The following is a 14065-nucleotide window of genomic DNA, read 5'->3' as shown; positions in this document are numbered from 1 at the left end:
CCAGCTTTTACACTGCTATATCTCCACTGGCTTCAAAAGAGCCACTCAGGATGTGCACACATGTAACTGAGAACATAAGTGGACTCTTCGTATACATTCAAATAATCATTTTTCCTTTTCTCCCATGACTAGAAAGGAACAATTTCAAATGATAAATTTAACATACCCCATATTGCTTAGGGGAAATTCTTATACCATGATAAATGAGCTCAAAACAGTTTTCCCTCTTCCCTTTCTATAGTGATAGACTGTCTTTCGCTAAACAACAGGTCAGCTTCCCTTTGATTCCAACGTAGTCACACCAGTGTAAAAATCACATAACAATGAAGAACCGGCCCAGCCTATATTTGTATACTCAGCTTTTATGCAGTGCTTTTCACCCACAGATCTCAATGCCCTTTACAAAGTGGGGTGGAGTATCAGTATCCCTATTTTATGGGAAACTAAGGAACGAATAGGGTTAAGTGACTTGCCCAAGTAACACAGTAAGAGAGAAAAGATGGTCTTATGGTTAAAGGCACTAGACTGAGACTCAAGAGATCTGGGTTCCGTTCTTGGCTCTGCGGCAGACTTCCTGTGTATTCTTGGGCAAACCACTTAATCTCTTTGTACCTCAGTTTCCTGCCTATAGTAATAATACTCATCATCCTCCAGCATTTAAGAGGCACTCACATACTGCAGCGACGTGGGCAACCTACGCAGATTGATAAATATACAAGTCTGTGGCAGTGCAAGGAATTCCCAGGTTTCTTCACTCTCATCCATGTGCCTACTAGACCATGCTGCCTTACTGGATAAGCATCAGTAGCTCAACAAACAGGATGCTTCCAGGAACGCAAACAAATGTAAAGAGTGAATTTACAGACAAGATCTATTAAATAAAATAAAATCAGCTGAGATTTCTGAGAAAGGAATTCATATATCCCTGCACTTTTCTAAACACTGTTTTCTTGTATTATCAAAGTCATTAAAATGTGTAAAAATGATTATTTCCAACAAGGCATTACCATGAATTATCACCACTACTGTTGCCTAGCAACCAGGGTCCTTTTTGAACAGTGAGCTCTATAAACTGGTATCTGGAGTTTGTGCAAATGGGTATTCATTTGAGGGTTTAAACACATTCATCTTTGAAATCAGAGGCAGATAACACAGCACTTTTGTAAATCTGAACACTTTAAAACAGTAACAATTACTGCACGCATCTTAGCAAAACCTTCTTCCCGTAGCACACTTAAGTCCTCTAAAACATGCTCAGTGCTGGAGTTTTGTTCCTTCAGCTTGTTGGAGCGTGTGTGAATCTTTATACTTTTTATGCAACTATTTTATATTCAAGCAAAGGAAACAATCCTCTCCCACTCTTCTGAGGGAGATATGCATAATGTCAGAACCAGGGGACACTGATGAAATTGAAAGGCAACACATGTAAAACTGATAGAGGGAAATAATATCTTTCACCCAGTGCATAATTAGCTGGAACTCATTGCCACAGATATCATGGGGGCCAAGAGCTTAGTAAGATTTTTGAAAGGACTAGATATTTATATGGATAATAAGAAAACTCAGAGTTGCATTAAATTGGATAATATGGGATATATATTCATACTTCAGAGCACAAACGGATCATTAACTACATGTGGTGGTCTATAATGAGGATTCTTGCACCTTCCTCTGAAGCTCCCAGGACTGACCAAGATCGGAGGCAGGATACCAGGTATCCGATCTGATTTGAGAATTCCTACATTGCTATGTTAATCTACATTAACTGAGTTTATGCTGAAGTTAATAACAGTCTGTGTTATTGCTTCCAATCTGTTTTTCTTTGGCAAGAAAATCTGCTTCCAACTCCCTGGCTTCTGAAATTCCATAGCCACATGGATATGAAGAAACATTCAAAGCATATTTAGGCACTAGGAAATATTTTTTCATGAAGACTGCAGACACAAGGACATGTTTGTTCCTCGCATAAACATACACACTCCACTGAAGTCAATTTAGCTGAGTGCTTACCCCAGCTATAAATTTAGACCATTGTTTTTCATACTTCATCTTGCAGACATGGGGCTTGATATAGCATTGAATGGAAGTTGAGGGTTCTCAGCACTTTACAGTGTGGAGAATGGACTTGCTTCACTGAGAAAAATGAACATCATTTGTCATTATCTGATCTAAGTTGTGTGGTAAGATATGGGATAAGCCTGTTCTGAGATTTTACAGTATATTGGGGTTCCCAAGAAACCATATGGAGTATATTGATAGATTGCCATATAAATACCAATGGCTGTTTAATAACACAAATACTAATAGGATGCTTTGTCTGTGTGCTGTTTTATGGACATTTGCTGACTTCACATACAGCATCACTCTGTCACATAAGAAAACGTGTGTTAATATTAGAGTACCATTTGCAAGACGTAAGTTCACACATCGTTAGGCTCACAGCTTACCCTCAACAATGAAATAATGTGTCACCCTGAAGAAAGGTAAAACCTCTAAGTTAAACAGGCTAGACTGGAGCACACAGAGCCAGAGGCAGCACCAGGAAAGGGGTATTGTTAAGACACACCATTTGAAGGGGAAAGGGAGGGGAGTGAATGTACAGGTTATAACACCCTTTAGAACAGTGCAATCCACTCCCTATGATGCACCATGGACATGCCTCCCCGCCTCACCTTTCCACTCTGGGGCAATCGCACTCTTGCTAGGGCATGGAATCAGCAGCGTCTGCACTCTCCCAAGCACAGGAACTCCAATTTCCCTCACTGTTCCATGGGGTGTGCAAGGGGGGGAAGCTCCTTCCTCTCTCCCACTGCCCCTGGCAGAGCTACAGGCAATCTGGCCCCAAATATGTTAGCGTGTATTCTAATATGAAATTTAAAAGGCTCCTTGGAAAGTATTTTAAGAGGGCTGTGTCTCATTGACAGCCGGCAAACCATTTATGCTTTTCTTTTATCAACAGATTCTGGAGGAAATGCAGAACAAGAAGGAGCTTTAGCTGCTTTTCACTAGATAAACACAAACATGAGCAAGTGTGCTGGCACCTCTGAGTCTATGTAAACCCTAAAGTAGTACAGTATAACAGCTGGGAATCACTGCAATGAGAGACTGCCAGAGTAGCAAGTAGAAGGCACTTTTGCTGTTGCCTTTCTCCTAGCACACATTGCCAAGAAAGACAGCTGTTCTATTTGGTAACTATTTTACGTATCTATAGTCCTAGCCTAGGGAGCATGACTAACAAACACCCTCTACCAGTCCTTCAGCCTGCCTTCCTTTCAACCCACAAACATCGACAAGAAAAGTGATCTATTTTTCAAACATACATTAAGCTGCACCGTCAAGTATGACATACAGGACATTTTCATATCAGAGCTAGGCAAATGCTCCACAAGATGTTCCAGGAATATTCATTGATATTTTTATACGAGTTCATTTGGCCCTTTTGAGTGTGAGTTCTGGTAACATGACTATTTGTGAAAAGCAGATTTTAAGTTCACACAGCCAAGTACTGATGGGAAACAAATGTTATATTAGCTTTTCAAACCAATTTCACAACCTGATTACTAGAGTTATGATCATCCAAGCCAGGAAGAGAAACAAGCCATTTGACCTATGTGACCAATCACAGTTAAGCTTGAATTCTGAAAGTCCAATACCAAGACAAAAAATAAATAAAACTTGAGAATAACTTCAAATCACGAATACATTTGCAAAAAGGATTATCTGTTTGTGGACTCTGGACCGTAAGAAAGGTGAAATTCAGGGAATGAATTATTTCTTATGAATAGCTCACACAACTTTCCCTGATACATCCTCCCACCCCGACCCTCTTCAATGTTTCCTTCATGAATGGCAACATTCATCCAGACTCCACAGTATAGGATGTTGACTAGACGATTACTCTTTGCTCATGACACTAAGACCTGAAAGCTCTAGATGCTGCTACCTATGGTTTATGCTCTCTACTAAGAAAGCCATATGATTCACAAAGTCAGAATCATTTAGGATATGGATAAGGAGTCTGTGTGACTGCAGACTAATGAATCCAAACTTGCTTTCAGACTCGCAGACATGACAAATGGCCAGAGATAATGATGAAGAGAAATGAGGACAAAACATATCCTCTATGTACACATTTTCTCTGATTTCCCAGAAACTAGCTGAAACAGCACAGTTTAGTTGTCTGGCATGACCAAACAGAATGCATCTTTTTTGCAAGCTGATAAGGTGACACTCAGATTCGCACAAGACTAGGAAAAAGTCAAGAAACTTTTGAAATGCAGTAACTAAACCTTGTAACAATGCTGCATTTTCAGTGTGATGCATGTGTTACCTCCTGAGAGGCTAAAATCCACTTTGGAAATAGAAAATCATATGAGTTCCAGCTTGCAGCATCCTCCAAATTGTTCCATAAAGGGAGCAAAGTGTGTACCTGTGGAGCAAACAGGGAGTTTTTGCATTCTAATGTCTCAGATGCCTTGAGATGGCCACAAATCTTCGAGCACCTCTGGACACCAGGACCACTGCACCAATTTTCAGTCCCCTGGGTCTCCATGTCAACATGGCTCTGTCCCTACTGGCTGTTATCTTTGAAACCACCACCACCACCACCACCACCCTTCTTTAGGGGAGGGAGGATTCACTCAGTGGGATCTGCTTCAGGAAAAATATAATGTCGACACAGTCAGAATTGTCTTATATATAGGGAACCCAAACTTGTGCAAGCACCATGTGCAAAGGAGATGGAGAAACTCTGCCCTGATCATTGAAAGCACAAGGTTCAGAACTGAAATCTCTCTGCTCCATCTAGCTGGCAGATATCATACAGCCACTGAGCCCTATACACATTTTGCCATTTACTTCAAAGGGTGCTCAATCTGGCCCACAGTTTTCTATCATTCATTTCTCTATCCTTCCTGAGCACTGCTATTCAACCCCACCACAAAAACAAACAGCTAACACCACAGAAAGGCACTCATCACCATCCACTATGCCTAACATAAGACTATCACTTACTTGTATGGGATGTGTTTGCTGCCGTTGACGAGGGCAAGGATGACATTGCCGAGTGCTGACAGCGAAAGACAGAGTCCGGAGCCTCCCTCTCGGTTTTTGCTGAGCACTTTCACACAGCTACCCAGGTCAATGAGATGTAAGCGGCTGCGACCTCCGGACACTGCCATAAATGAAGATCGGAGAGAAGGAGAGCAGTTAGCATCGTGCCTCTGATGAGTTACTCTAAATGCAGCTCCTGGAAAGAAAGTTTCCCCCGAAAGCAAAAGCCATTGCTCATCATGACCTATTAAGGGGAAACAGTTCAGAAACCGCATCTCAGTAATGTGAGCAGTAACAAACGGTAGGAGTCCTGTTAACTCATTTCCACCACTCACAGCTGTAGATTGCTGTTCATTGCTGACCTGTTTAAAAACTGCCGGCATTAGCAGCAATCACAAATCCTGCAGGCTTCACTCTGTAGGAGTCACTGTTGTGCCATTTTTTTTTTTTAGTGATTCCACGAATCCAGCAGTTCTCAAACTTCATTGCACCGTGACCCCTGTCTAACAACAAAAATTACTACACGACCCCAGAAGAGGTGACTGAAGCCTAAGCCCGCCCAAGCCCCGCAGCCCCGGGAGGGAGGGGGGGAAGCTGCCCCAGGGCTTCTGCCCTGGGCAGGCAGAGGGAGGGGGCATGTAACCTTAGCCCCCCTGCCCAGGGCTGAAGCCCTTGGGCTTTGGTTTCAGCACTAGGTGGTTGGGCTCTGGTTTCAGCCCTGGGCCCCAGCCTTGGCGACCCCATTAAAATTTGGTTGCGACCCACTTTGGGGTCTTGACCCACAGTTTGAGAACCCCTGCACTAGTCCATACCCGAGTTGTCCTCTGTGCTATTGGCCCTTCAATCTCCTTTGTCAGAAATGGAGATCTGGCCACTGATCTACAGCTTGAGAGGCCGGTTCGTGGACAAAGGTTCTGATGCAGTTTCAATCTTTCCCTTACTTCACCATCCCCTCTTGAGTTCCTGATGTCCAAAATCAATAGAAATCCACCAAACTTTGTAGAATATTCAGCTTTACTTGAAAAATGTTCAGCTTTCCAATGGTTCTGAAGGTATATTTATGAGGAGTACTCAGAGACGACTTAAAGACATACCTGAGTTACAAGCTATCACTCCACATGGCTCTACTAGTACACCTTAGACATCAGAAGGGCATTATTCAAAATATTTTTCATAACTAATTTTTCATAATTGCAAAATGAATACTACTATCCAAATCACCCTGGAAATTAGAGAATTAAATTTGTTTTTCCTTTATATTTTTCCATCCATTATGAGCACAGATTTGTTGCTACTATAGGAATGGTGGCACTGTTTATGGGCTTTAAAGGAAAAAAGAGCATTGCAACACTTATTCCAAGAAAACAAAGCACATACTAATCGCTTGTCTACACTACAAAATTAAGTTGACTTTATCTAATTCGACCTCGAGCCTCCGAATTAATTAAGCCAATTGTGCATGGCCACACCATGCTCATTATCTCAATGCAGTGCCTACATTGATGCACAAAGCAGTGCATCGTGGGTAGCTATCCCGAAGTGCACCTTGCCGCAGTGTGTTTTGAGAAGTTTGTGGAATGCCTCGTGGGGCCAAAACACTGTGGCATGGGAGAATGTGAACATTGTGTCAGCATCCCATGATGCACTGTGCTCAACAGCAAACAACCCAGTGGTTTTCGGACCTTAAAACCACTATGTGTACACCATGACCCCAGAAGCATGGAACCTGCTCAGTTCTGCACTCTTGCTGTGAGCATCTCAAACACCTCACGCCTTCTCCTGCAGTATTTCCAGAGCCGAAGTAGGGTCCACTGAGCGGAACATAGCGATGTCCTGCAAGCAGCCCTGCTGCACGCCATTGAAAAAAACAATTCACAGTTGCTGCTGGCAGTTACAGAGCAGCTGCACTCTGTTGAGCGCCGTTTCTGGTCCCGTGAAACAAGCACTGACTGGTGGGACTGCATTGTTTTCCAGGTATGGGATGACGAGGAGTGGCTGCAGAACTTTCGAATGCAGAAGGCCACCTTCCAGGAACTTTGTGCAGAGCTTTTCCCTGCCCTGCAGTTCAGCAACACAAAAATGAGAGCTGCTCTGACAGTGGAGAAGTGAGTGCTATTTGTAATCTTGCAACGCCAGACAGTTACCGGTCAGTGAGGAATCAATCTGGAGTAGGTAAATCAATCGTGGGAGCTGCTGTGCTCCAAGTGTGCAGGGCCATTAATCGACTTCTTCTATGAAGGGTAGTGAGCCTGGGAAATGTGCAGGACATAGTGGATTGTTTTGCCATGATGGGGTTCCCTAATTGCGGTGGGGTAATAGATGACACCCATCCTGGCACCAGAGCACCTTGCCAGAGAGTACATAAACTGAAACAGATACTTTTCAATGCTGTTCCAAACGCTGGTGGATCACAGGGGGCGTTTCACCGACATCGATGTAGGATGGTCGGGAAAGGTTCATGATGCGCGCATCTTTAGGAACTCGGGTCTGTTCAAGAAGCTGCAATCCAGGACTTTCTTTCCAGACCACAAAATGAACATTGACGATATTGAAGTGCTCATAGTTATCCTGGGGGACCCAGCCTACCCCTTGCTCCCCTGGTTCATGAAGCCATACATTGGCCGTCTGGACAGCAGTAAGGAACAGTTCAACTATAGGCTCAGCAAGTGCAGAATGGTGGTTGAATGTGCTTTTGGTCATTTGAAAGGGCACTGGAGAAGTTTACTAACAAGGTTGGACCTTAGTGAAGAGAACATGCCCATGGTTATAGCTGCCTACTGTGTACTGCATAATATTTGTGAAAAAAGGGGGAACATTTTCCGCAAGGGTGGGCAGTTGAGACAGATCACATGGCAGTCATTTTTGAGCAGCCAGACACCAGGGCAATAAGAAGAGCACAACAACAAGGGGCTGTGTATCTGCGAGGCTTTGAAAAGCCATTTCAATAATGAGCCATAAGTAATGGGAGCTGCTCATGTGCATTGTGCTTTTCCAAATCTTCACCTGCCTTGTATCGCTGTCCCTGTAAAGCCAACCCCCGACCCAAGCCCACTGCTTCTATTTAATAAAGAACATTTATTTCTCAAATCCATTTACTTTATTTAACAAACATAAGTAGAGGGAGAACAAAAAAAAGGTAACCTTGGGGAAAAGGGGTTGTAAAGTTGGAAGGGGAGAAACATAGACTCATAGACATTAAGGTCAGAAGGGACCATTATGATCATCTAATCTGACCTCCTGCACAATGCAGGCCACAGAATCTTACCCACCCAATCCTACAATAAACCTCTCACCTATGTCTGAGCTATTGAAGGTCTCAAATCATGGTTTAAAGACTTCAAGGTGCAGAGAATCCTCCAGCAAGTGATCCGTGCCCCATGCTGTAGAGGAAGGTGAAAACCGCCCAGGGCCTCTTCCAATCTGCCCTGGAGGAAAATTCCTTCCCGACCCCAAATATGGTGATCAGCTGAACCCTGAGCATGTGGGCAACATTTCAGCTGTGTAACATAATACCGTACTCCAGACCATCAAAGACCTGGGAATGGACGCCTTCTGGTCCTTGTACCCTCCCCCTGAGTTATGTGAAAGGGAAAATGGACTTTTCGCCCATGCCTCAGGGAACGCTTTGGGGAGGGTGATTCTGCACCAGGTGATGCTGGCTGGCTGTCCACCAGGGTCTGCAGAGGGACTCTCCCCTCCTGCTTCTGTTCCTGCAGTTCAACCAGATGCCTCAACATGTCTGCTTGGTCCCTCATAATCAAAAGCACCTCCTGCGCCGCATGCTCTCGCTCACAAGGAGCTTTCCCGCTCTCCATGTCCATGTCTAAATTCTCAGACAGTGAAATCCTCCATGCTCTCAGCTCTGTGTCAGGTACCCCGGAGGCATTCATTATCTCGGTGAACATGTCCTCCCACGTTCTCTTTCTCCTTCTTCTAATAGCGAAAGTCTGCTTTCAGGTGTTGATGTCACACTGAAGGACACATTTCCAGTTGTTAGTCATGGGAAAAAATAAAGGAGCCATTGTACATGAATAAAATGTTTCCATAACAAGGCCATTTTCATTAAAACAAAAAAAAAAAACCTTATTACACTAGGTGCAAGCCATAACATAATCAGAATCTGTAACCATTCACTGTGCCATTTTACTGCTCCAGACATGGTGAATAGCCCCCCCCCCCACCCCCGGGTCATGGGTGACAGCACTTTGAATGAAGTTTATGGCAGGCTCATGTCAGAACCAGAGGTAGCTAGTCAAACAATCGCCCCTCCCCATAGCACAATGGGAAGCTATTTACGAACTGGGCGGGGGGAAGGGGAACGTTTTCACTCCCAAATTGCAGAATCTCTCAGGTGGGGCCCCAGTCCCCTATCAGCCACTTTAAGCTACTTGCCGAGCACAGTAAAGGCACATTAGCAGCCGTGTGGTTTAGCGATCCGGAATGTGTGTGTGTGTGGGAGGGGGTCTACATGCCCTTTTTTTCTTGTAAGAGCACTTTTAATGAGAAATTCTCCTGTTTCCCCTAGGCGACCCTATGTGATATCAGTCTCCTGAGGGTAACAGAGGCGGAAAGGCAGGAGATGCTGCAAGCGTCTGGGTATCAACCCGGTCCTTATGCTGTGTACCACAATGATGCCAGCAGAATTAATTCAGGAGTTGCGTGGGAAAGTGTCCTACCATGGTGGAAGAAATAAGACTGCCTTGTCCAGAAACCTTCTGCAAAGGATTGCAGAGTACCTCCATGAAAGTTTCCTAGAGATATCCATGGAGGATTCCTGGGCTATCCCAGTCCATATAAACAGTCTTTTCTGGGGGCCACCCCCTGTGTAGCTGGAGCAGCCTCTTGTAAGCAGAAAACCACAGCACCTCGCTTTTTCTTCACAGTAAACATGCAATAAAACTGAATGTGTGCGCCTGCTAAAGTTTAACTGGACTTTGATTGTAACTGTAGACTCACGATAGGTGCCTTCCCTGGCATCATGGTCAGCCACCGTGATGTCCTGTGATCCACAGGGCTCCAGGGTTAAAAATATTTCCTGGCTCTCGGGGAGAATGGATCCACTGCTCGCCTGTCTCCCATTCTCCTCCTCCTCCTCCTCATCCACCGTATCATCCTCTTTGTTGTCCCTAGACTCACACACCTGTGAGGTGTCCCTGTTGCTTGTGGGAGTGCTGGTAGGGTCACCCCCGAGAATCACATGCAGCTTTTTGTAGAACCAGCATGTGTGGGGTTCAGCACCAGAGCGACTGTTCACCTCCCTTGCCTCCTGGTACGCTTGGCGAAGTTCTTTTATTTTCACACTGCACTGCTGTGTCCCCCTCGTGTAGCCCTTCTCCCCCATTCCACAAATGATCTTTGCATAGATGTCAGTGTTTTCTGGATCGGAGCTCTGTCTGCACAGACTCTTCTCCCCACACAGCGAGGAGATCCACCACCTCCTGTGCAGACCAGGCTGGAGCACGTTTGGGGCGTGTAGTCTCCGTGATCAGCGGTGCTCAAGCTGGCACGTTCCCAATGCTGATCAAACAGGAAATGGGAAGTCAAAAATTCCCGTGGCTTGAGCAGGGGAGGGGCTGTTTCCTGTGTACCTGACTGCAGTGCAGCGGAGTTGAGAATGATCTCCAGAGTGGTCACAGATGAGCATTGTGGGACACCACCTGGAGGCCAATTATGTTGAATCACACAACACTGCGTCTGCACTACCTCGCAGTCGACCCTAAAATCGAATTAAGCGCTATGCCTCTCGCAGAGGTGGATTACAGAAGTCGACATTAGAGGCGACTTAGGTCGGCGTAAAGAACCCGGTAGTGTAGACACATACGTTAACAGGTCGACTTAAGGCGGTTTCCTTCAACCTAACTTTTTAGTGTAGACCAGGCCTAAGAAACAAATTTCAAGGACTTTGGGAGTACAGATGGAAGGAAGGAAGGAGAGGTCAAATTTTGGCTCTACTAGTGTTAACAGTACTCCTTTAAACTGATATTCTACCCTGAAAAGTAAATCTGTAAAAGCAGCATTGTACAGTTTCAGCATTTATTGTGCCATGCTGATTTCCTATATGCTCAATTTACAAGTTGGAAGATGCATTTTCAACCTTTCAGCCCTGCAAACTCGACTTGAAGTTAAGTTCTTTACAACACAGGCATCACCGCCAGTGATATAAAGGTTCTGCAGCCAAATTATGTCCATATTTGTACTTGTGCAATCCCACGGTCTTCAATTTAAACTCTCAACTGTTCCTATATAAGCACATTAATCTCCAATAGAGCATACAAGTGTAACTGAGGATATGAGTGCTCTTGTAGAACTTTGTACCAGTGATGATGCACAAGGAGAAAGGAACCTAGCTTGACTTTCCCAGGTTGAATATGAAGGACTTGTAGTTCTAAAAGTAACATATTTTCGGTAGCAAAATGAGCAGAATTGATATGGAGTAATCAAGACACAAGCAGGGAACCATTGGCAGTTTTACAGAATCACTTTTCAGGATACAGCAGCATTTTAAAGTAACCACAATTTAAAGTACCATTAAAAGAACTGTTTACAGTTTTCTGTAGATTATTTTCATAAATATTGTCCCTGTTATATTTCAGTGGTTCAAGGTGAGGAGCTGTATTTTGGACTAATTAGTGAACAGTTATACTGTAAAGCCTGCAGCAAACGCTGAAATAACAACCCTGCCATTTCAGATACCATTTGATAAATGGACCTGCAGCAGGCTTCGTGAATGAATGCAGTATATAGGGAAGGTTGAAGAACTGTGGTGACTGTATGGGGTTACTATAGAGATGGGCAACATTTTTCATATGAATATTTTATTCAATGACAAATGTCATTTCAGGTCTACTGAAATTATTCATGAATTCAGATCAAATTCAATAAATAGTTTAGGCCAAAAAATGAAAACAAATTTAAAAAAAATCAAAACATTTTGTTTCGACATCTTTAAAACAAAAATGCTTTGACTTTTTGTTTCAAAACAGCATTTTGTTTTGAAATTTAGCTACATTTATTTTAAAACAAACTAACAAAAAGGGTAAAAACATGAAAAAAAAGAGACCAACCTCCCCACAATTCCTTTTGGGTTGAACAGACTGAATCGAAGACTGAATTGTCAGCTGTCGTTTGTCAATCAAGACCTAATCATTATTGCGCTCACTTGTTATTTTGATTCAATGAAAGGCTTGGGGGTTGATTAAAAAGGAATGGCTGGCTCACTGGATTTATGGAAGACATGGGGGAAAAAGCTATTGGTGAGAGTGTTATATCTTTGTGATGGGATCCTTTTAGAAAGAACAAAGTTATCAGTGTGGCAGCATCAGGAAGAAGTCTGTGGTTAAAAATGAAAGGAAAAATGGCCCCCGATGGAAAAATGGACAGTTACCATTTTGATGAGAAAAGGAGAGGATTTGAAGTGCATGTGAAAAGCAATATTTTTATGCCAATGGCACTGAGCATATTTGCAAGATCAGCTGTTGTAAATGGTTGATAAACGGACATTTTCTCTCTTGAAAAAGTTTTATTTCCATTAAATACTGGCTGATATGAACTATGAGGACTTGACTGAAGTGCTTATGAATCACTTTATACCCCAAGCAAACATCCTAGTTGCAAGATGTACAATTCACTTCAGAAAACAGAGAAGGAGAAAATGTATCTGATTTTTGGCTTGTCCTAAATTGTTCTTCACAGCCTGTCATTCTGGGAGCCATCTATCAGGAGAGATAGTTATGTACGTAGAACCAGAATTCCAGAACTAAGAACTGTGTCACAGAAAAAAACTTAACCTTAAACTCAAATGTAGTATGTACTGCTGCTTTGAGTCCACCAAGAGAAATTATTTTCACCTAAAAACGTGGAACAGCATTTCAGCTATGTAAGTGGAGAGTGGACTCCTACGAAATCTCTGTGTAACCCCCTTTGGAATGTGCTAGTTCCAAGAACACTGAACTGAGCCCCTTTGGGTCCTACCCTCTGGACTATAGCAACAATGGCTCCAGAACCTCTAGACACCATTTCCCAGTCTGTACAGGAATGGGGGCAGGGACACGGAAGAATAGATGGGAAATTCCTACAAAAGCCAACGGGGAGCTTCAGATAGAGTGATTTATATAAACAGTTTGCTAAGCCAAGGACTGCACAATCCATAAGAAAGATCATTTTGGTTAATGTAATCCAACACACTCTTTCACACAGTGTATGAAAGATTGTATCCTTATTCTTGGGGGGGGGGGGGTTTGTTTTTTTTTAAACTCAGTTTGTCAGTGGAAAGTGATTACTACGGAATATAAAAGTAATACCCAAAAGTTCACAGCTTCAGATTCTGGTTGAATTTCACTGATCATCACCAAGTAAAAGTGAAAATGGAAAGTCTGATGATTAGAAGTTAATTTTGGTGGCCAGATTTGGACCAAGGTACTGAAATTAGTCAAACTGAACCCTATAGCAGTCACTGTATCTTGGCACATGTTATCTATGGAAGTCAGTTAATGAGCCTTGGTGAATATTATGCACTGATATTGCTAAGAAGAATCAATGACCCGTGTTTGGTTGCTGATGGTGATTATTCCAAGTGGCCAGGACTGGCACACATGACAAACACTTCTGGTGCTCAGACTACTGGGTATTGGAAATATGTTTCCTGCATATGGTTAGCCTGAAGAGAGAGTTTCAGATAAACAGGTTGAGATTGTTTCTGAGGAACTTCAGGTTTTCCTTCAGAGAAATTCACACACATGTAAAGGTCAGCTGCTCATCATCCAGTAGCCAGTGGGCAAGAAGAACATTCTGTGCAGAAACTTAAGAGAATCAGCAAGTCAAAACAAGACTTGTTTTTAGGCTGACGGCACCACTCACTCAATCTGGGATCTGAAAAGGAAGTTCTCCATTCTGCATGCTTTTTACCACCAAAAATTCTGGAATCCAAAGTTAGGTGGCAGTTTTTGCTGAAGATGAGATAAGATGAATACCATAAAATTTCATTGTCCATGGCCAGCTTGACTCTGCAGTACTG

General features: G+C 43.3%; 1 protein-coding gene across 4 annotated transcripts in view; it reads right to left on the bottom strand.

Annotated features, from left to right (window-relative positions):
* KIF26B (kinesin family member 26B) overlaps positions 1-14065 on the bottom strand; it is a 420596-nt gene that overhangs the window by 72335 nt on the left and 334196 nt on the right. For all 4 annotated transcript variants that reach the window (XM_084625201.1, XM_084625202.1, XM_084625204.1 and 1 more), the window contains one exon: positions 5014-5173. In XM_084625201.1, coding sequence (XP_084481327.1) covers positions 5014-5173 — 160 coding nt within the window. The remainder of the gene's footprint in view (positions 1-5013; positions 5174-14065) is intronic.

This window comes from Lepidochelys olivacea, assembly GCF_965140295.1.
Source record: "Lepidochelys olivacea isolate rLepOli2 genome assembly, chromosome: 3".
Lineage (NCBI taxonomy): Eukaryota > Metazoa > Chordata > Testudines > Cheloniidae > Lepidochelys > Lepidochelys olivacea.
This window is presented reverse-complemented; position numbering and strand designations above follow the sequence as displayed.